At 33.7% G+C, this 23,764-nt stretch overlaps 1 protein-coding gene across 1 annotated transcript in view; it reads left to right on the forward strand.

Annotated features, from left to right (window-relative positions):
- The window catches only part of LOC117322804 (tetratricopeptide repeat protein 13-like), a 67,103-nt gene extending 43,532 nt beyond the window's left edge, over positions 1-23,571 (forward strand). Inside the window, exons 23-33 of the mRNA XM_033877748.1 lie at positions 2,553-2,724; positions 3,043-3,079; positions 3,469-3,610; positions 4,912-4,995; positions 5,236-5,317; positions 6,712-6,827; positions 7,553-7,685; positions 12,356-12,435; positions 16,226-16,304; positions 19,294-19,373; positions 20,192-23,571. Of these exons, the coding sequence (XP_033733639.1) occupies positions 2,553-2,724; positions 3,043-3,079; positions 3,469-3,610; positions 4,912-4,995; positions 5,236-5,317; positions 6,712-6,827; positions 7,553-7,685; positions 12,356-12,435; positions 16,226-16,304; positions 19,294-19,373; positions 20,192-20,294 (1,108 nt within the window). The 3' untranslated portion in view covers positions 20,295-23,571. The remainder of the gene's footprint in view (positions 1-2,552; positions 2,725-3,042; positions 3,080-3,468; positions 3,611-4,911; positions 4,996-5,235; positions 5,318-6,711; positions 6,828-7,552; positions 7,686-12,355; positions 12,436-16,225; positions 16,305-19,293; positions 19,374-20,191) is intronic.
- Positions 23,572-23,764: the final 193 nt, after the last annotated feature.

Here is a 23,764-nt window from a genome sequence, read left to right on the forward strand (position 1 = left end):
TCATATACACACCAGATATAAAGTCAGTAGGTCATATATACACCAGATATAACGTGTTTGGTTATATATACACCAGATATAAAGTGTGTAGGTTATATACACACCAGATATAAAGAAGGTTATATATACACCATATATAAAGTGTGTAGGTTTATATACACCAGATATAAAGTAGGTTATATACACCAGATATAAAGTCAGTAGGTTTATATACACCAGATATAATGTGTGTAGGTTTATATATACCAGATATAAAGTGTGTAGGTTTATATACACCAGATATAAAGTGTGTAGGTTTATACACACCAGATATAAAGTCAGTAGGTCATATATACACCAGATATAACGTGTTTGGTTATATATACACCAGATATAAAGTGTGTAGGTTATATACACACCAGATATAAAGTGTGTAGGTTTATATACACCAGATATAAAGTCAGTAGGTTTATATACACCAGATATAAAGAAGGTTATATATACACCATATATAAAGTGTGTAGGTTTATATACACCAGATATAAAGTCAGTAGGTTTATATACGCCAGACAAAAAGTGTGTAGGTTTATATACACCAGATATAAAGTGTGTAGGTTTATATACACACCAGATATAAAGTCAGTAGGTTTATATACACCAGATATAAAGTGTGTAGGTTTATATACACCAGATATAAAGTGTGTAGGTTTATATACACCAGATATAAAGTCAGTAGGTCATATACACCAGATATAAAGTGTGTAGGTTTATATACACCAGATATAAAGTGTGTAGGTTTATATAAACCAGATATAAAGTGTGTAGGTTTATATATACACCAGATATAAAGTGTGTAGGTTATATATACACCAGATATAAAGTGTGTAGGTTATATATACACCAGATATAAAGTGTGTAGGTTTATATACACCAGATATAAAGTCAGTAGGTTATATATACACCAGATATAAAGTGTGTAGGTTATATATACACCAGATATAAAGTGTGTAGGTTTATATACACCAGATATAAAGTCAGTAGGTTTATATACACCAGATATAAAGTCAGTAGGTTTATATATACACCAGATATATAGTGTGTAGGTTTATATACACCAGATATAAAGTGTGTAGGTTATATATACACCAGATATAAAGTGTGTAGGTTATATATACACCAGATATAAAGTGTGTAGGTTATATATACACCAGATATAAAGTGTGTAGGTTTATATACACCAGATATAAAGTCAGTAGGTTTATATATACACCAGATATTAAGTTTGTAGGTTATATATACACCAGATATTAAGTGTGTAGGTTTATATACACCAGATATAAAGTGTGTAGGTTATATATACACCAGATATGAAGTGTGTAGGTTTATATACACCAGATATAAAGTCAGTAGGTTTATATACGCCAGACAAAAAGTGTGTAGGTTTATATACACCAGATATAAAGTGTGTAGGTTTATATACACACCAGATATAAAGTCAGTAGGTTATATATACACCAGATATAAAGTCAGTAGGTTTATATACACCAGACATAAAGTGTGTAGGTTTATATACACCAGATATAAAGTTTGTATCTTTATATACACCAGATATAAAGTGAGTAGGTTTATATACACCAGATATAAAGTCAGTAGGTTTATATACACCAGACATAAAGTGTGTAGGTTTATATACACCAGATATAAAGTGTGTAGGTTTATATATACACCAGATATTAAGTTTGTAGGTTATATATACACCTGATATTAAGTGTGTAGGTTTATATAAACCAGATATAAAGTGTGTAGGTTTATATATACACCAGATATAAAGTGTGTAGGTTTATATACACCAGATATAAAGTCAGTAGGTTATATATACACCTGATATTAAGTGTGTAGGTTTATATACACCAGATATAAAGTGTGTAGGTTATATATACACCAGATATAAAGTGTGTAGGTTATTTACACACCAGATATAAAGTGTGTAGGTTTATATTACTATCAAGAAAATAAACAATCAGATTTCAAACTATCACTGATCCACCATACACATTTTATATGAAAAACATGTGATTTTTCTGTCTGGCCAGGCTCTGAATCACTGATCGTAAACAGTTTGGTCCTAAATAAACAAAGAATAATTTTAGTCTGATTACAAACAGAGTTAAATTTTGTAAGGTGCAAGTTGCCTTTAATTTATGTTGATAGATATTCTAGCAGCGACAGACATCCCACTAGCCATAGCTTCGTATGAAGCTCGTGTCCAATAGGCGCCATTTTGACTGAGTAGTCATGTGAACAAACAGATCATGTGATCAATAAATTTAGCCAAATCTCTTTAAATTTTATGGAAAAACTACTGAGTTGTAAACAAAAAATGGAGTTAAAAAATACTGGAGGGGACTACAAAATATGGGAATTCAGGCTCTCCTCCCGGGAGGCAATAAATTACTTGGAAATAAGGGAGATTTTGTCTCACCCGGGAGGTATGGCATGTATGTTGCCTTATCTCTGAAATTTGATTTTTTTTTTTTTTAAAAAGATTATATGATGTTTTATTTTTATTTCAGAGATGTGGTACCTGCACTGGTTAAACAATACCCTAGTAATATACAGAATTTAATATGTAAAGCTGATAAGATAGGGATGTTAACCCAGGTGAATACAGATGGATATACCCCAAACAGAAAACTTAACATAGCCATGGGATTGGCATCAATACATATATCACAAATTTTAGAGGTAAGTGCTATTAATATAAGTAAAACTGGTTAACGTCGTGTCTGGCATCCAGGAAAAGTGTTTCATCTTTCCAAACTTTCAAGATTTATGAGAAGAAACATGGATCGAGGGTGTTTGATCAATTCTAGTTTAATTTTTTGTATGATTTGTGATATCCATAATAACAAAATTTATTGTGTGATATATATATAAACTCAGGCAACAGGTTAGTGTCCTTATGTTGAATAAAGATACAAGCTATTAATACTGAAGTTCTTTATTATGTTAGATAAATGCTCTGTGTGATGTACTAGTAGTGGTTTTCTATTCCATTTGCAGGCGAGATGGAAAGGATTACGTCAAAACAAACAAATGGGTAAGCACAATTTAAATTGCATCAAATAATTTCATCAATGAATACATCATCTGTAGAACAAGATTTTGTTTTGAGGAAAAGCACTGTTTTATAACGTTTCGTGTACAACCTGGTTTTGTTTTGTTAGTAGCAGTTTTCTCAAATCCTGTAACGAAAAGTTTTGAAAAGGTCAGAAGTGTATAATAGATTGTAAACATTTCTGTACATACTTGTATTAAGATTTCATAGTCAAATACAGAGAAATTGTGGAATGTGAAAACCACAAATTTGTTTTTCAGGACTACTGAGGTATTAGCTTTGTATAGTTAGTACTGTTACATTTGTGTTCTGTTTTATATTACAGATCGGTCGTTAGTACAGTTACATTTGTGTTATGTTTTATATTACAGATCGGTCATTAACATGGAGAGAGATATTTGATGTTGCTGTGAAGTATCGTCGTCTGGTAGACCCAGAACAGGCAGTATTGTGGCTGGACACCATGCCTGATCATACCACTGATGGGTATAGGACAGATATCAGCTTTATCAGGTAACACACACATTTAAAACCTTTATCACATTTTATTATCAATATTTTACTGTTAGAAAGATAATATACAACTACACTGTTGTATTTGAGAATGAAAGATGTCAAAATCTTTCCTTAAAAGTCAAACGTAAACAAACTTAAAGATCTATTGTTTGAAAAGGAAAAAAACATTGGATAAAAGGAAATAACATCATAAATTTTTAAGAATCTCCATTTTGAGGCCAACATTTTGCAGAGGTTAAAGTTGCCTGTTACTGATGTTACTGATATCAAATAGAGGCTTCACATGTAAAACCTATACGATAGGCTTCACATGTAAAACCTATACGATAGGCTTCACATGTAAAACCTATACGATAGGCTTCACATGTAAAACCTATACGATAGGCTTCACATGTAAAACCTATACGATAGGCTTCACATGTAAAACCTATACGATAGGCTTGACATGTAAAACCTATACGATAGGCTTGACATGTAAAACCTATACGATAGGCTTCACATGTAAAACTTATATTTATAATATAGGCTTCACATGTATAATTTATATAATATATAACATGTAAAATCTAAATATAAAATAGAGACTTCACATGTAAAATCTAAATATAAAATAGAGACTTCACACGTAAAATCTAAATATAAAATAGAGGCTTCACATGTAAATCTAAATATAAAATGAAGACTTCACATGTAAATCTAAATATAAAATAGAGGCTTCACATGTAAAATCTAAATATAAAATAGAGACTTCACATGTAAAACTGAATATAAAATAGAGACTTCACATGTAAAATCTAAATATAAAATAGAGGCTTCACATGTAAAATCTATGTATGAAATAGAGGCTTCACATGTAAAATCTAAATATAAAATAGAGACTTCACATGTAAAACTGAATATAAAATAGAGACTTCACATGTAAAATCTAAATATAAAATAGAGGCTTCACATGTAAAATCTATGTATGAAATAGAGGCTTCACATGTAAAATCTAAATATAAAATAGAGACTTCACATGTAAAATCTATGTATGAAATAGAGGCTTCACATGTAAAATCTAAATATAAAATAGAGACTTCACAATGTAAAATCTAAATATAAAATAGAGGCTTCACATGTAAAATCTAAATATAAAATAGAGACTTCACAATGTAAAACCTATGTATGAAATAGAGGCTTCACATTTATGAAAACCTATATATAAATGTTCTGTTTTATTTTACGATATAGAACTCATTTAACAGTTGACATTAATGCAAGATTATCAGGATTTCAGTCCTCTCTGTTCTGTTTTTCAGGGGTTCTGTTTTTAATGTTAAAGTGTTGCAGTACTTTGACCTGGTGTTTAAGTTAGGCAAGACCATGTTGGAACACTTTTCTGGGTACGTAGTTCTGTGTTGGTACACATTGGTGGATATCCTGTCTTTGAAAAAATACCTTAAATGGTGTGGTAACTCAGATCTGTTTTGAAATTTGTAGTGCTATGTCATGGTTATACTGTGACAAATTATTTTCATTGACCAATCAAACGTCTTGTTACATTTCAAATCTATTAGAATGTATTGATCATTATCAGACAATGTTATGACCGTTTTATGTTTACCTATATTTGTGTTTGACAGGGAAGGAACAGTAACATATTCCGGCTTAAAAGAAGACATAGAAAAAGCTAAAACTTGTGAAGATTTACTAGATATTGCTAAAGTAAGTATGAAGATTTACTAGATATTGCTAAAGTAAGTATTCTATCCCGTACCGTGTTACCCAGTGATCAGATTCAGTTTGTGGTATGTACCGTGTTACCCAGTGATCCCAGAAATTTATTATCTTATTGTATATAAACATGTTTGCAGTTGTGTTGCATGATTGTCATTCCTATATTTAATACTGATATAGAAAAAAAATGGGTCATTGGAGGATAAATAAACAGGTTATAAAACTGTAACAGTCTGTCTTGTTAGTCCAGATAGAAGTGGTCTTAGGGTCTTTAACATGGGAGAAAGGCAATTTTATATTGTATCTGAGGAAAACCTGTGGTCAGGCAGGTGATCAAATACAGGTGATCAAATACAGGTGATCACATACAGGTGATCAAATACAGGTGATCACATACAGGTGATCAAATACAGGTGATCACATACAGGTGATTCTCATACTTTATCGTAAAGGTAGTAATAATAGTACTACATTTTGTATTTCAGAATAATGGTCATTTCCAAGTAAAATTTGAGTCCTAGATACTGATTCTTTGTGGGAAAGCTATAATCTGTTGAGGATTCGGGTTTCTTACTGAATATAGATATCCACATCATTAAGACAAATGGTCTACCGTAGTGTACGAGGTATGGATAGGAGTTATCTCTCTTTCTGCTGGTGCGGCTAGTAGCTCTCCAGATAGGCTGCCTACAAGTCTGTATGACCAGGGACATGTGATGTTAAATCATCTGGTGATACACAGAAACAATCATGTTAATTTCATGAAATTTCATAATTTTGCCTCAAATGACTTACAAAAAGGAATCCGATTTGTAGCTGGACTATTGAAAACCGAACTTTGGAATATTCTGAGAATTTAATTTTTACCTATTGTGGACACAGTAACATTTAGTAATACATTGTTATGTTTTATTGCCACATTTGAAAAAGAAGTTGATGCTAGGCTGTTAAAAATGCTTGGCAAATATTTATTTGTATACAGTAATGATCAGCAACTTTGAGGTTAAATTTACTTACTGAAGCATGGTAAGCTGTATTACAATGCTGTATGATATTGTCGGGGGTGGCTTACTGTTTGTGGATTTATTCTGTTTTCTTAAAACATGTTACTTACAAATTTTTTCTCTATCCGTTTTAAAAAATTTCCTATTTGTACAAGGCATTTACAAATACAGGACACATATAGCATAAACACAAAGAATATCGAGGAATATACATTTTAAGATTAATCTCAATGACACAATTGTTATTCGAACAGGATATCTAGAATTTCAATGGGAAGAACACAGAAACTTTAATTTTGACCCTGGAACAAGTGACCTATGACCTGTTGTGTTGACCTCTCTGACGCATATAAATGTTATTTTATTGTGATTTTGTAGAAAAGACAGATAAATCAGCAGGGATTCCTAGTGGCCACACAAGTACCGAGCAGTAGACGTGATAACAAGGAGGATGACCGACTCGATGGCGCCATGCTTGTTCTCACAAGAGACATGTACGTTTAGCAAACATCTTCATATTTTGACCATTTATGTCCAAGAGACAAAACTATCTGTGTCATAAGATGAAATATATTCTTTCTTTGAAGCACTTGAGGCATATTTCTCACCAGAGATTGTTTTTAGACTTTTTATCATGTTTATGATCTGGTTTCATTAAATCTGAATTTTATTATTTTATTAGACTTTATTATGTAAAAAAGTTTTTGTTCTTTATATTAATAAGAGGCATCCTTTGTTCGGACATCAGAAATATGTACAATTTCTATTGGTAAAATCTATGTCCGAACAATGATTATATGAGTGTTTGAGCCTACATGTAATGTACAAGAAAAAGGTGTATCATACACAAATACCCTATGTCTTTGTGGTAATAAGTGCTACTTCGGTTCAAATTAAGAATTTTTTGGACTTAATACTCGAAGAATTTTGGTTTATCTTGAGAGTAAAACTGTTCTATCAATGTGAAAATTATAACTTTTACTACTTGGGAAAAAAGACATATTTTCCAGTAAGTTTAATTTTGACGACTTAAACTATATTAAAACGAAGGAATGCCCCGTTAAACAAAGTATTATATTATGTTATGAAACAAAACATGATATGATCAAATAAAACGTAAATTTCCCCAAAACATGACATCAGTAAACAGTTTTCTGCTGTAAGTACATGTAAATATTTGATACAAATTGTATTAGTCATTGAATTTCTACTTTTTCAGAAACCACAAAGTTTTATTTTCTATGAATGTGATGAATAGACATGAAAGGACGATGGCATACCATGCTGAGCTTGACTCTGTGTTTAATCAGCTCCAGGAGGAAATCAAGAGAACGGGAGTCACAAAAGTTACGGTAAGTATTCAGTTGTACTTTGTTAATACTATGGTGCCATAACTAAAGAATTAATACTTAACAGTAAGACATACAGCTTGAAGTTGCAAAACTGAAGAATTAAGACTCAAAACCTAGTTTAATAGGAACAGGACTACAGTACTAAGATTAAATCCGTTAGACTACCACGGTAACAAGACTACAGTATAAATCCGTTAGACTACCATGGTAACAAGACTACAGTATAAATCTGTTAGACTAACACGATAACAAGACTACAGTATAAACCTGTTAGACTACCATGGTAACAAGACTACAGTATAAATCTGTTAGACTACCATGGTAACAAGACTACAGTATAAATCTGTTAGACTACCATGGTAACAAGACTACAGTATAAATCTGTTAGACTACCACGGTAACAAGACTACAGTATAAATCTGTTAGACTACCATGGTAACAAGACTACAGTATAAACCTGTTAGACTACCACGGTAACAAGACTACAGTATAAATCTGTTAGACTACCATGATAACAAGACTACAGTATAAATCTGTTAGACTACCATGGTAACAAGACTACAGTATAAATCTGTTAGACTACCATGATAACAAGACTACAGTATAAATCTGTTAGGCTACCATGATAACTAGACTACAGTATAAATCTTTTAGACTACCACGGTAACTAGACTACAGTATAAATATGTTAGACTACCATGGTAAGTAGACTACAGTATAAATCTGTTAGACTACCATGGTAACAAGACTACAGTATAAATCTGTTAGACTACCATGGTAACAAGACTACAGTATAAACCTGTTAGACTACCATGGTAACAAGACTACAGTATAAACCTGTTAGACTACCATGGTAACAAGACTACAGTATAAATCTGTTAGACTACCATGGTAACAAGACTACAGTATAAACCTGTTAGACTACCATGGTAACAAGACTACAGTATAAATCTGTTAGACTACCATGGTAACAAGACTACAGTATAAACCTGTTAGACTACCATGGTAACAAGACTACAGTATAAATCTGTTAGACTACCATGGTAACAAGACTACAGTATAAACCTGTTAGACTACCATGGTAACAAGACTACAGTATAAATCTGTTAGACTACCATGGTAACAAGACTACAGTATAAATCTGTTAGACTACCATGGTAACTAGACTACAGTATAAATCTGTTAGACTACCATGGTAACAAGACTCGGTGTAAACAGTGACTATCAAGGTTTGACACCCACTTTGTTGACTTAAATTGAAGGGATTAAGATAGGCGAAAACTTTAGATTGAGGAATTTTTTGAAGCTCAGTGCTTCTTGTCCTGTAAATTGATTTCTTTAGTTGATCACAGCTGGCTTTGCTGTTACAGATAACATTGTGATTCAGTGAATGTATATTATGTGGGTTTTAACACATAAACTAGGACGGTTTGTAAACTGTAGAAACGGATGGCTCCAGACGTATGCAGCAACATATACATGTATACCTGTGATACCAGTATTATAGGGTCAATAAGGTGGAGCTTTACAGCAAGCAGTTATTGAATACATGTTCAGATAGCACTGAATACAGCTGCAATGATGGAGTTCATATACCAGATTGTTTCTGAACACAGGTTTCCCTGAATAGAGGTGATTTCTTAATAAACCATGGTGTTTTGTTTTTGAACACAGGTTTCCCTGAATAGAGGTGATTTCTTAATAAACCATGGTGTTTTGTTTTTGAACACAGGTTTCCCTGAATAGAGGTGATTTCTTAATAAACCATGGTGTTTTGTTTTTGAACACAGGTTTCCCTGAATAGAGATGATTTCTTAATAAACCATGGTTTTTGGATTCTGTCAAACTTACTCCAAAAATCTGGTGGTTCATAAAGTCTGTATTAGCGCCTTTCTTTTTTCCACTGCAGCATTTAAAAATGATATAATATTAGGAAACGGTTGCAATCAAGAGATGCTCAAAGCAGTGTGAATAAGGGCTGCCACCTATGTACACCCGACATTGAGGCAGAAATAACCCTATGTATGAGATTGATATCACTATGGGAGGAAAACTCCCATGTTGTTACCCCAAACTTAGACAATAATTATAGGCATCAGTAAAACTTCTTATTGCTTCTAATTTATAAGTCCAGAAGGAAAAACCAGTTAAGTTATATAGTTATTTAATAAGACAGTGTTAGCTATGTCAAAAGGATTTGATAACATTTATTGTATTTTTCTGATTCTTAAACATTTGAATATGTGCAATCTAAACCCATGGAAAAAACTTAGCAAATATGGAGTGGTGATCTTGTACTAACTAAGGAGTTTTGGTGTCGTGTTTCTCTAACAGTCTTTAATTAGATGATATGGATTCTCACATGGCTACACATTTACTGATTTGTCCTGCAAGTACAGCTTAATCATAAAAGGCAGCAAAATTTGGGATCTTATATTTTCTCCTCCTTCTTAACAAGTTTCTCAGTCTTCCTGATTTCTCCCTTGACAATGCCTCACTTTGGTCTTCAGAAGAGTGTTCACCCCTGCAAGGCTCTGTGAAGAAGGCTTTGGGTTCTGAGTCATGGCCAAGACATATCAGATTCTATAAAATTTCAGTTCATGCTACTCCTGCTGAACACTTAGCATTTTGGAGGTAGGAAGTCAAGACTGATTTGCCTGTATAGTCAGTATAATTATATAGTGTAACTTGGTGAAGGGTCCTGCGGGTTATCTTCTGCGGCATGCTTCAGTGAGGCATCACTTTAGATTCAACATCAGTTTCTAAATAATATTATTATTGGACCTTGTGAACTTTACATCTGGAGGAAATATCAACCAAAGATGAAACTTTGTATGTTGCCAGATATTGACCTTATAAGGAAAATTGAGGTAAATCTTTTAAATTTCAACTAGACCTGAACGCTTGAATGGATTTTGATGACATTTAGTCCAGAGCATTATTGGGCAAAGTAGATTTTACATTGTATAAACAGAGGGTGTGGCTCCCCTGGGGCCGGAGGGGCCGGGCCCAATAGGGGAAATTGAGGTAAATCTTTTAAATCTTTTCTAGTCTAATTGAATGGATTTTGATGAAATTTGATCTGGAGTATCATTTGGCAATTACCCTCGCAAATGAGGTCTTATGTTTTTAAATGAAGGATGTGGCACTCCCGGGGCAGGAGAAAGGGGCCCAATAGGTAAAATATAGTAAAAAAATTATATTTTTTTTTATCTTTTTCAAGAATGACAGGAATTAGTCCACCTTTAGTTTGAACTATTGTTGGGAGAGGCAGTTCCAAAGTAGGAAAATTTTTGAAATATAGCTTGAATTAGAGTATTTTGCCATAATTACCAAAATATCCAGGTGACTGATGCAGGCCCTCTGGGGCACTTGTGATTCCATTCTAAAAGAATTACCAAAAATGTTTTTTCAAATTTCTGATGGCATTCTCTCATGAAGCTGTTAAACATAAATCAGTTATGAAGCCTGTTATTTGGATTCCGGGCTATTGTGACAGATTAAATTCAAAGTAATAGCCTGTCTGTGATTCTGTTCCTCCTTCGTGCTGGACTGACACTGCCATTTACCTAATAATATCAGTTAAGATCCACAAGAATGAAGTTATGGTGCACTGTTTTGTGTTACGTAATACCATCACCTTATCCCAGACTGAATCCAGCCTTTCTAAATTAACGTGTCTATGACATTATGTTAATGTGTCTTGTTGACTTATTGATTTTTCAGCACTCGATCACTCATGATAGCATGGTAACCAGGTACATTATTTGTACTTGAGTTGCCAGGCTAAGTTGCATGCCACATTTGTATAAAGAGTTTTGTGTTTGGACCCTAGGGTACATGTACTGTTGACCTGTCTTTATATCATAATAACCGTTTTAAATCTGACTACAAATTCCATCTCATAATTGGCACAAGAAATTTATAGTGTTTATTTGGTTTCACTCAAGGCAATAGAACAAAGATCATTTAAGATACAATTGTTTGGCTTCTTTAATCTCCTGTTTTTAGAACCCCGGAAACCATATTTGGCTTTATCAAGGAAGTAGATGTCTTGTTGCTGTTAGACTATCTCTAGGACAAGCCTTTGTGAGGATTATGATGATTAAAACATCCTTCACAGTAAATGGCTCAGAACCATATTGTTATTTCAAAGAATTTTTGTTGATACTGTTAGAAACTTTTTGTGCTGATGTTAGCAAATATATGTTGACAGCCTCATAAATATTTTGTGATGATCATTTCTCAAATACCTTTTGCAGCTATTATATCCAAGATTTTGAGCAGATGTTGTAATTATTTTGTGTTGATACCTGTTGGCTGGTAATTTCTCATATAGACAAATACCTTGTGCCAACATTATCTCTATCTTAAGTGTATGAAGTCATGAAAACATTTAGTTTATGCTTTAATAGCTTCACACATTTTGTGCTGTTTCATCATATATATTTAGAGATGGCAGTTTCAATGATATGTTATAATGTATGGTGACAGTATATAACAAGTATGATTCAATTATATTGTGAAAAATGGCATGTGCTGGTAGAATATCATGTCTTTATATAATGATTGTGTACCATATAATCTCATTGTGTACCATGTAAACATTGTGTACCATACTCCCGCAGTATCCTAAATACCCATCAATATCAATCTGCTGTATTTTACAGGATGTTGACTCCGTGCTGAATATCATTCTGACTTTGGCCTACTACTTCTACAATCTGATGCCTCTGTCCCGAGGATCAAGGTATGTACAATTAGTGAACACGGATTACAGCACCTGGTCATCTCAGCCTGGAGATGTACGTTGTTAGAATGGAATTTACTGAATTCAACATATCTATGTAAAACAGCCTCACTTTATTATCTTTGTTAAAAAGCCTCATTTTATTATCTGTTAAACAGCCTCATTTTATTATCTGTGTTAAACAGCCTCATTTCATTATCTTTGATAAACAGCCTCACTTTATTACCTATGTTAAACAGCCTCACTTTATTATCTTTGTTATACAGCCTCACTTTATTATCTATGATAAACAGCCTCACTTTATTATCTATGTTAAACAGCCTCATTTCATTATCTATGTTAAACAGCCTCATTTTATTATCTATGTTATACAGCCTCATTTCATTATCTATGATAAACAGCCTCATTTTATAATCTTTGATAAACAGCCTCATTTTATTATCTATGTTAAACAGCCTCATTTCATTATCTATGTTAAACAGCCTCATTTTATAATCTTTGATAAACAGCCTCATTTTATTATCTGTGTTAAACAGCCTCATTTTATTATCTATGTTAAACAGCCTCATTTTATTATCTGTTAAACAGCCTCATTTTATTATCTGTGTTAAACAGCCTCTTTTTATTATCTGTGTTAAACAGCCTCACTTTATTATCTATGATAAAAAGCCTCATTTCATTATCTATGTTAAACAGCCTCACTTTATTATCTGTGTTAAACAGCCTCACTTTATTACCTATGTTAAACAGCCTCACTTTATTATCTTTGTTATACAGCCTCACTTTATTATCTATGATAAACAGCCTCATTTTATTATCTATGTTAAACAGTCTCATTTCATTATCTATGTTAAACAGCCTCTTTTTATAATCTTTGTTAAACAGCCTCATTTCATTATCTATGATAAACAGTCTCATTTCATTATCTATGTTAAACAGTCTCATTTCATTATCTATGATAAACAGCCTCATTTTATTATCTTTGATAAACAGCCTCACTTTATTATCTATGTTAAACAGCCTCATTTTATAATCTTTGATAAACAGCCTCATTTTATTATCTGTGTTAAACAGCCTCACTTTATTATCTATGTTAAACAGCCTCATTTTATTATCTGTGTTAAACAGCCTCACTTTATTATCTATGTTAAACAGCCTCATTTCATTATCTATGATAAACAGCCTCATTTTATTATCTATGTTAAACAGCCTCTTTTTATAATCTTTGTTAAACAGCCTCATTTCATTATCTATGATAAACAGCCTCATTTTATAATCTTTGATAAACAGCCTCATTTTATTATCTGTGTTAAACAGCCTCACTTTATTATCTATGTTAAACAGCCTCATTTTGTTATCTGTGTTAAACAGCCTCACTTTATTATCTATGTTAAACAGCCTCATTTTATTATCTGTGTTAAACAGCCTCATTTTATTATCTATGTTAAACAGCCTCTTTTTATTATCTGTGTTAAACAGCCTCATTTTATTATCTATGTTAAACAGCCTCATTTCATTATCTATGTTAAACAGCCTCATTTTATAATCTTTGATAAACAGCCTCATTTCATTATCTATGTTATACAGCCTCACTTTATTATCTATGTTAAACAGCCCCATTTTATAATCTTTGATAAACAGCCTCATTTTATTATCTGTGTTAAACAGCCTCATTTTATTATCTATGATAAACAGCCTCATTTCATTATCTATGTTAAACAGCCTCACTTTATTATCTTTGTTAATCAGCCTCACTTTATTATCTATGATAAACAGCCTCATTTCATTATCTATGTTAAACAGCCTCATTATATTATCTATGATAAACAGCCTCATTTCATTATCTATGTTAAACAGCCTCACTTTATTATCTATGATAAACAGCCTCATTTCATTATCTATGTTATACAGCCTCACTTTATTATCTATGATAAACAGCCTCACTTTATTATCTATGATAAACAGCCTCATTTCATTATCTATGTTATACAGCCTCACTTTATTATCTATGATAAACAGCCTCACTTTATTATCTATGATAAACAGCCTCATTTCATTATCTATGTTAAACAGCCTCACTTTATTATCTATGATAAACAGCCTCATTTCATTATCTATGTTATACAGCCTCACTTTATTATCTATGTTAAACAGCCTCACTTTATTATCTATGTTAAACAGCCTCATTTTATTATCTATGTTAAACAGCCTCATTTTATTATCTATGTTAACCAGCCTCTTTTTATTATCTATGTTAAACAGCCTCTTTTTATTATCTATGATAAACAGCCTCATTTCATTATCTATGATAAACAGCCTCATTTTATTATCTTTGTTAAACAGCCTCATTTTATTATCTATGATAAACATCCTCATTTTATTGATTTTATTGAATGTTTTAATTCAATACAGATGTTAAGGATAATGATCATGGGTACATTGTATGTGGTATCATATATAAGAGTATACATCCTCCAAATTGAGTAAAATCAAAACTCTAAAAGGCTGACTTATATCTAAACGCTATAAAGACATTCTGGAATATACACAAGGGAGATTACTCATGTAAACATTCATGAGTCAAAAAAGAACCTTTAATTCTTTTCACAAACCAACACCCTGCTTTGAATCACTCTTTCTTGTGGATTAATGAGAATTTTGTATCAGAAAAAAAAAATTATTGCTAACTTATATAAACATTTTAAGAAAAAAAGGGAAGTTGAAATTTCCCTCAAAAATATGCACAGTTGGCAAGTATGGTTTCTCTAACTCTGACATAAAATCTACCAGACCTGTGTATCGACTGATGTCACTAACTCTGACATAAAATCTACCAGGCCTGTGTATCGGCTGATGTCACTAACTCTGACATAAAATCTACCAGATCTGTGTATCAACTGATGTCACTAACGCTGACATAAAATCTACCAGGCCTATGTATCGGCTGATGTCACTGTATCTGACATAAAATCTACCAGATCTGTGTATCAACTGATGTCACTAACTCTGACATAAAATCTACCAGGCCTGTGTATCGACTGATGTCACTAACTCTGACATAAAATCTACCAGGCCTGTGTATCAACTGATGTCACTAACTCTGACATAAAATCTACCAGACCTGTGTATCAGGTGGTGGGAATGTCTGCCGTGATTATAGCCCAGTTTTAGATTTAGTATTTAGATTGAAGACTTAATAACTATATAAGATGACTGGGTAAAATTATTTTCTCCTTACTTTTGGTTAAAAATGAAATGGTTGCATGGTAAAAACTACAGTATTTTTCAACCTTGTTTCGATATAATGGCCACTTTTATGCCAATAATTGCTTTCTTTAATTATTTCTTCTGCCAATTAGTTTGCAATTTGAAGTTGATTGAAGGAAATTAAAAATATCACTTCCGTCCTCATATATTTTTTTCTTTAAAATACTCTTATAATTGACAAATGATGAATCCTTTTAGGAAATCTTGAGGATAGTTAAGTAAGCTGTTTAGGCCACTGCAGGAAATAAAATTAATTAGCAAAAAAGTGGCTTGAAATTATAACTTGATAATCTTAATGCAAATACTGATATTTCTTCTCTCTGTCACAGATGCACATGCCCCAGATTGAGATTTTAAGTCAATATTCTCTTAGCTGTGTTTTTAACTAAAACATTTTTTACAAGTCATATATTTCGCCAGAAATTCGAGTAGCAGATCGTGTGTTTTCTGGGTAATTATACAAGTACAGGAGTTCTGATCTCTTGGGGAATCACACTGAAGCCTTTGGGTTTTTCCATTACAGTGCTGTTGCCTATTCTGTGGCTTTGGGAGTGATCATGTCTATTGGAAGGCAAGTCACAGGCAAAATGCCTAATGGCAAGGTGAGTGCAATTTTATAGGCCAGACTATTTCACTGCAGTTTTGTTATAGAAGTTAAAAGTGTATGCATCTAATCAATTAATTATTCATTCTGTTGGACCAAATGCACTTGCACACTATAACTGGTTACTTGTTTATGAAAGCTTTCACAGACCAAAGGTCAAGGTCATTGTTACCAAAAATAGAACTGAAAAAATACTGTCAAAAAGACACCATGCAAGGCATATGCAGAAAATCAAAACAGTATGAAATTTCACATGATAATACATTGGTATGTAGACTTGCATCATTAGGTGTTTCAAGATAATTGTTACTAAAAATAGAACCAGTGATATACTGTTGAAAATACATATATAGGTATAAATACCTGTGGAGAAAGGTAATGTGATAAAGAAAGGTTTAAAATGTTACTAAGGTCAAAGTTCTGATTTCTTACTATGGATAGAACCAGAAATAACTGTCAAAATTATATCTTATATCAGGTAGCCCTTATAGAACTGTCTTTCTGAAATTTCTTATAATGACGCACTAGCTGTTATAAGCGGATGTTGGTTTTTAGCTCACCTGCCCGAAGGGCAAGTGAGCTTATGCCGTGGCGCGGCGTCCGTCGTCCGTCCGTCGTCCGTCCGGCCGTCCGGCCGTCCGTCCGGCGTCAACTTTCCATTCAAGCAACTTCTTCTCAATAACCAAAAGGCCTAGAGACCTAATATTGGGCCTGTAGTATGCTGGGGTGAAGGGCTACCAAGTTTGTTCAAATGAATGACCTTGACCTTCATTCAAGGTCACAGGAGTCAAAAAGGCTAAAATCTTCAAACGACTTCTTCTCAACAACCAACAGTCCCAGGGAGTTGATATTGGGTCTGTAGCATGCTGGGGTAAAGGGCTACCAAGTTTGTTCAAATGAATGACCTTGACTTTCATTCAAGGTCACAGGAGTCAAAAAGGCTAAAAAAAAATTAGACGACTTCTTCTGAATAGCCAAAAGACCCAGGGACTTGATATTGGGTCTGTAGCATGCTGGGGTGAAGGGCTACCAAGTTTGTTCAAATGAATGACCTTGACCTTCATTCAAGGTCACAGGAGTCAAAAAGGCTAAAATCTTTTAAACGACTTCTTCTCAATAACCAAGAGTCCCAGGGACTTGATATTGGGTCTGTAGCATGCTGGGGTGAAGGGCTACCAAGTTTGTTCAAATGAATGACCTTGACTTTCATTCAAGGTCACAGGAGTCAAAAAGGCTAAAATCTTTAAACGACTTCTTCTCAATAACCAAGAGTCCCAGGGACTTGATATTGGGTCTGTAGCATGCTGGGGTGAAGGGCTACCAAGTTTGTTCAAATGAATGACCTTGACTTTCATTCAAGGTCACAGGAGTCAAAAAGGCTAAAATCTTTAAACGACTTCTTCTCAATAACCAAGAGTCCCAGGGAGTTGATATTGGGTCTGTAGCATGCTCGGGTGAAGGGCTACCAAGTTTGTTCAAATGAATGACCTTGACTTTCATTCAAGGTCACAGGGGTCAAAAAGGCTAAAATCTTTAAACGACTTCTTCTCAATAACCAAGAGTCCCAGGGAGTTGATATTGGGTCTGTAGCATGCTGGGGTGAAGGGCTACCAAGTTTGTTCAAATGAATGACCTTGACCGTCATTCAAGGTCACAGGAGTCAAAAAGGCTAAAATCTTTAAACGACTTCTTCTCAATAACCAAGAGTCCCAGAGGCCTAATATTTGGCCTGTAGCATGCTGGGGTGAAGGGCTCCCAAGTTTGTTCAAATGAATGACCTTGACTTTCATTCAAGGTCACAGGAGTCAAAAAGGCTAAAATCTTTAAACGACTTCTTCTCAATAACCAAGAGTCCCAGAGACCTAATATTTGGCCTGTAGCATGCTGGGGTGAAGGGCTACCAAGTTTGTTCAAATGAATGACCTTGACCTTCATTCAAGGTCACAGGGGTCAAAAAGGCTAAAATCTTCAAACGACTTCTTCTCAATAACCAACAGTCCCAGGGAGTTGATATTGGGTCTGTAGCATGCTGGGATGAAGGGCTACCTAGTTTGTTCAAATGAATGGCCTTGACCTTCATTCAAGGTCACAGGGGCCAAAAAGGCTAAAATCTTTAAACGACTTCTTCTCGATAACCAACAGTCCCAGAGACCTAATATTTGGCCTGTAGCATGCTGGGGTAAAGAGCTACCAAGTTTGTTCAAATGAATGACCTTGACTTTCATTCAAGGTCACAGGAGTCAAAAAGGCTAAAATCTTTAAACGACTTCTTCTCAATAACCAAGAGTCCCAGAGACCTAATATTTGGCCTGTAGCATGCTGGCGTGAAGGGCTACCAAGTTTGTTCAAATGAATGACCTTGACTTTCATTCAAGGTCACAGGAGTCAAAAAGGCTAAAATCTTTTAAACGACTTCTTCTCAATAACCAAGAGTCCCAGAGAGTTGATATTGGGTCTGTAGCATGCTGGGGTAAAGGGCTACCAAGTTTGTTCAAATGAATGACCTTGACCTTCATTCAAGGTCACAGGGGTCAAAAAGGCTAAAATCTTTAAACAACTTCTTCTCAATAACCAAGAGTCCCAGGGAGTTGATATTGGGTCTGTAGCATGCTGGGGTGAAGGGCTACCAAGTTTGTTCAAATGAATGACCTTGACCTTCATTCAAGGTCACGTCGATCAAGTATGCTTAAATCTTTAAATGACTTTTAGTGAAAAGCCAAAGTGCAGAGAGACATTATATTGGTCCTGTAGCATGCTTTCAAATAACTGCAGGATCCATATATGAAAAGATCACTGCATTGCAGGTGAGCGATTTGGGCCCATTGGGCCCTTGTATTAGATTCACATTGTACATGGTCATTGTTTAAGGTTAAAAATCACTATTGACCACTTTCGGGTTTGTATACAAGATATCTTACGAATCCCTCAACTTTAGTACTGGGGGTTTTAACTGTAGTTTCTCTATCTGAGTTGATATTTACTTTCAGTTACTGGAGATGGAAGCCATGCTGTCTGGGGCACCAGATGTTTTTATACTCATGTCTAAACAATGGATGAATATTAAACGGTAAGACAGTGACTATATACTGGGATACTCAGCAGTGTTATAACCCCAAATTCATTACAGTGAACATTCTCAGTCAAATTGTTACTTACTGTCCCCATTGCATAATTCACACAAAGCATATTGTGTCATTTAACATGGAGACATAATGAGACATTACATTTAACTATCAGATTCTTTACATGTTCATTTCATATTTCAATAAAAACATACTTGCCAACTTTCCTGATTTAGTCGGGAATTTCCCAATTTCAGATCCCCTGCCCCGTCTCCCAATCGTATTGATAAATTATAGGGTTTTCTCCCGATTTTAGAGAATATGGCTTGATAACCCCATTTAGAGCCCTATTCATCTTGTTAGTTTGTGATAATTTGCATTCACTGACTGACATCTATCTTACAACATACTTCTCATCACATATCAAAGTGAATACTTTTATTTAGAGTCAGCAGTGAGTTAAATAATTTCCAGAAATAATTAAAGATAATGTAAATTTGCATCTATTTTTTGTTACTTGTTGCTGATATAATTATCTTTCCAAACTTAAATGAAAAAGATTATTGGTCAAGCTTGGAATAATTGTTTCCCCGTTTTTTATTATTTAAGTGAGGGAGGGAAATTTTCATGCAGGGAAGTTATTTATCAATAGCAAATTATCTCCTCTTAGTTTTTGTTTGCTAAATGTGTCGCACGTGTGTTTTCCGGTCAATGATATCGCTCATGCACTTTCTCCCCCATGAGAATTTTAAAAAGTTGGCAAGTATGTAAATATATTTGAATTTATCACCAAATTTATGTTTGACCTTGACCTTTCTTGCAGGTTGAATATTCCAACGTCCTTGTTACCAAAGGTATACGAGGCCTTCCCCACCACAAGGAATGTGATCGAGGTTTTAAATGTTAACACAGATTTCTGCCAGTAGTCGTATATATACCAACCAAAATAACAATACCATTCCTTAACTGAATTGCAGCACCTTTTGTTAATACTGAAAACTGTTATTTGTTGATTTTGCAGTGAATGATTAATTTGTTAATTGATGTGCATTAATTGGTTTTTTTTTATTATTATTGTGTGTTTCTTTAATTTGTCCATGATTTATATATGTAATGTTTACTTAGTATTGGAAATAGGAGAGGGGTGAAGAGTTTCTAAGAAAGAAATTTGAATAGTCCTGTATATAATGGTAGTCACCAAACAACAGAAACCTGTATTATTTTACACCACAAAACTTCTTAATTTCCTCTTAAAAAATAAAGATATAACATATATATGTATGAATAATCAAAACTATGTATAAATATTTGTTCATACAGAAAGTATGTAGACTTGTTGACACTTGCCCCTGGAATCTGAGATTGATTGTATGTTAATTGTTTACATATGTGTAGATCAATACAAAAACAAAAGGGGACTAAAGGAAAACACAATAAAAAAACACCCCTTATATTATATGGTCTCTTTATTTGTTTGTTGAAATATGAAGGTTCAAATGCTAGTAAATATCATCTTTAAAGTTTGTAACTACTAATGCAAAAACAGAATTCATTTTTGTTGGCATTATAATCTAATATTATCTCACCATTATATAGAAATGAGCCAGTTTACAGTGGTTTATGGCCAAGGTTGTGTACAAGGTGATGATGTCAGGGTCGAAAGTATGCTCTTAACTGTGGATCACCAATTAACTCTGGATTTTTTAATTCGTTTTATTTTGTAATATTTGATATAAATTATTTGATATTTCGAGGTAACCTCTCCCAAGTGTGTAAGAAATAGAGCAAAACAGAGTCTGTATCATAACTATTAATTTTACTGATATTTTAATGAACCAAGGGACTTCAATTTAGGAAAATTAATGATCAACATTTCCCAATAATTTCATACTTAATTCAGTAATTATTTCTGTAATGGTATATTTGCAAGGATCAGCAATGATGCTGGCAAGAAAAGCAGTTTTAATTAAAATATGTTTAAAGCATTGGAATTGAAATTTACTATTACCAAATATGTACTAGTTATATGGGAGATTAAATCGAAATTAAAGTAGTAGATTGGCAAGATAAAATATTTTATAGGGTGTTGTAGTCAACATTGATCTAAATTTACCCGGAGATATCAATGCAGAAAGAAAATGTGCAAGATCCCCAGATAAATTGAATGAAGGAGTGTCCGAGACATTAACAGTTTGTCTAAGAGAAATGTCTGCGGGAGAGTTTGGTGAATTCCCCAGACAGGTTTGTTCCATACTGATAGCACCAGATGACATTGACACTTAATTAAATAAAAAAAAATATATTTAATAGATTTAAAAGCATTAAAGGGGCATTCCTTTGTTCGCACATCAGAAACATAGAAAATTTCTATTGATGAAATCTGTGTCCAAACAATTATATTATGAGTGTTTGTGCCTACATGTAATGAAATGTACAGGAAACAGGCTTATCATATACAAATACTGTATGTCTTTGTGGTAATTTGTGATACTCTGGGTCAAATTAAGAATTTTCAGAACTTAATACTCAAAGAACTTAAGTTTATTTTGAGAGTAAAACTGCCTTATTAATGTAAAGATTACAACTTTTGCTGCTTGGAAAAAATATATATTTTCCAATAAGTTTGATTTTGATGACCTAAACTTTATTAAAACGAAGGAATGCCCAGTTAATTGTCTTAGGATTAGAAGATACCTGGAATTCAGTTTAAATTTTAGTGTTGTTAGCTCACCTGGACCAAACAATCAAGGTGAACTTATGCCATACTGTGGCATCTGTCGTCTTCTTAACCACAGATTTGAAAGTAACTGAATTTGACTATCATTATGTGTTGGGGATTAAAAACTTCAAAGGACAGGGCTGATCCACAGGGGGCTAAGGGTTGGGGCCAAAAAATGACTTCTCTCTACAGCAATGCCTTGTATATCACTCATATTTACTGGAAGCATCTCTGGTTGGTGGGAATTCAACATTGTACAAATGGTAGGGCTAACCCCTAACGGCCTGTGGGGCAGGGCCAAATAGGGGAAATATTGCAGTCTTTAAAACCTTTTTTTCTGTAGGACTTAAGGATTTGGTCCAAAATTTATCTGTAGAATCTTTTGTGGGAAGAGAATGCATTTTGCTTTAAAGGTGTTTCCGGCACCTTTGGAGAATGAAGATGGCCCAAGAGCAGCCAATTCTTATCAAAAATCATTCTTTTGATGTGGTAATGACAGGATTTTGTCTAAATTTGGTCTGAATCATCCTTGGGTGAAGGAGATCTAATTTCCCTAATGAACCACGGATCTGGTTTCCCATGGGTTGGAGAGACTGGGCCTTAAAGAGATATTAGAGGTAAACCATTTAAAGTACATTGTACTTATTTTGAATGTACATTGTACTTATTTTGAATGGCCTGATGGAATTTTTATCAAACTGGTCTGGAGGATTTTTGCAGGTAGGTTATTCAATGTTGTATAAAAGGAGGGACAGGCACCCAAGGATTTGGAGACCCTATAGTGGAAAAGAGGAGTTTCTTTGAAAGGGATAAAGGGATTTTTAAACAAATTTGGTCTAAAGCATACTTTATGTAATATCAATAGAGAATACTTAACTTAAAAGTCTATTCCCTACAGAGGCAGAGGAGCCAAGCCCAATAAAGGATGTCAAAATTGGTTATTAGTAATGACTGCCTTTCAACATAATTTGCTTTAAATCTTGATTGGAAACTGCTGAAAGCCAAATGTTAGCTAAATAGAAAGGTGTTAACTTTAATGAATGGTAATGAGGACAGACTCAAAACTGGGAATAGTATTTGAAACATAACTTAAGTGAGTGATTTGCCGTAATCACTGAAATATCCAATGAACGATATCCAGTGAACGATACAGGCCCTATGGACATTTTGATTTGAATATCAGCATTACAGTATTTGTTTTTGTTTACATAATGAGCTGTGAATTTGTATTTAAACCTAGAAACCAGGGACTTCATGTTACACTTTGAGCTCAGTTATATTATGATTTCGTGTATTTTGTGTTTAAGAATTATTTTGCTTGATGACCTCTAGATTGGATATTGACCTTGAAGTGCCAATACTTAACCTATGCACGATTTGTTCTTGTAGTGATAGCAAGACATTGTTTTATACGAATACAAATTTTATATGAATAGTCAAATACTGATTTCAACGATTAAAAACTACCTCCGTATAATAATGACCTTTGTTTTTTTATTTCAAAATAGATGTACAGTACTAACATATCAACAGGCCAGAGCGTGTTAATATCCCTCGCTCAACAAATGGGTTCCGTCCGTCTGTCTGTCCGTCCGTGCTTGCAATTGCTACCTTAGGTGGTTGTTCTATCGTTTTCAGGAAAATTTACGGTACCAGGACTTTAATGGCGGAAATGAC

The sequence above is a fragment of the Pecten maximus genome, chromosome 3, assembly GCF_902652985.1.
Source record: "Pecten maximus chromosome 3, xPecMax1.1, whole genome shotgun sequence".
Taxonomy (NCBI): domain Eukaryota; kingdom Metazoa; phylum Mollusca; class Bivalvia; order Pectinida; family Pectinidae; genus Pecten; species Pecten maximus.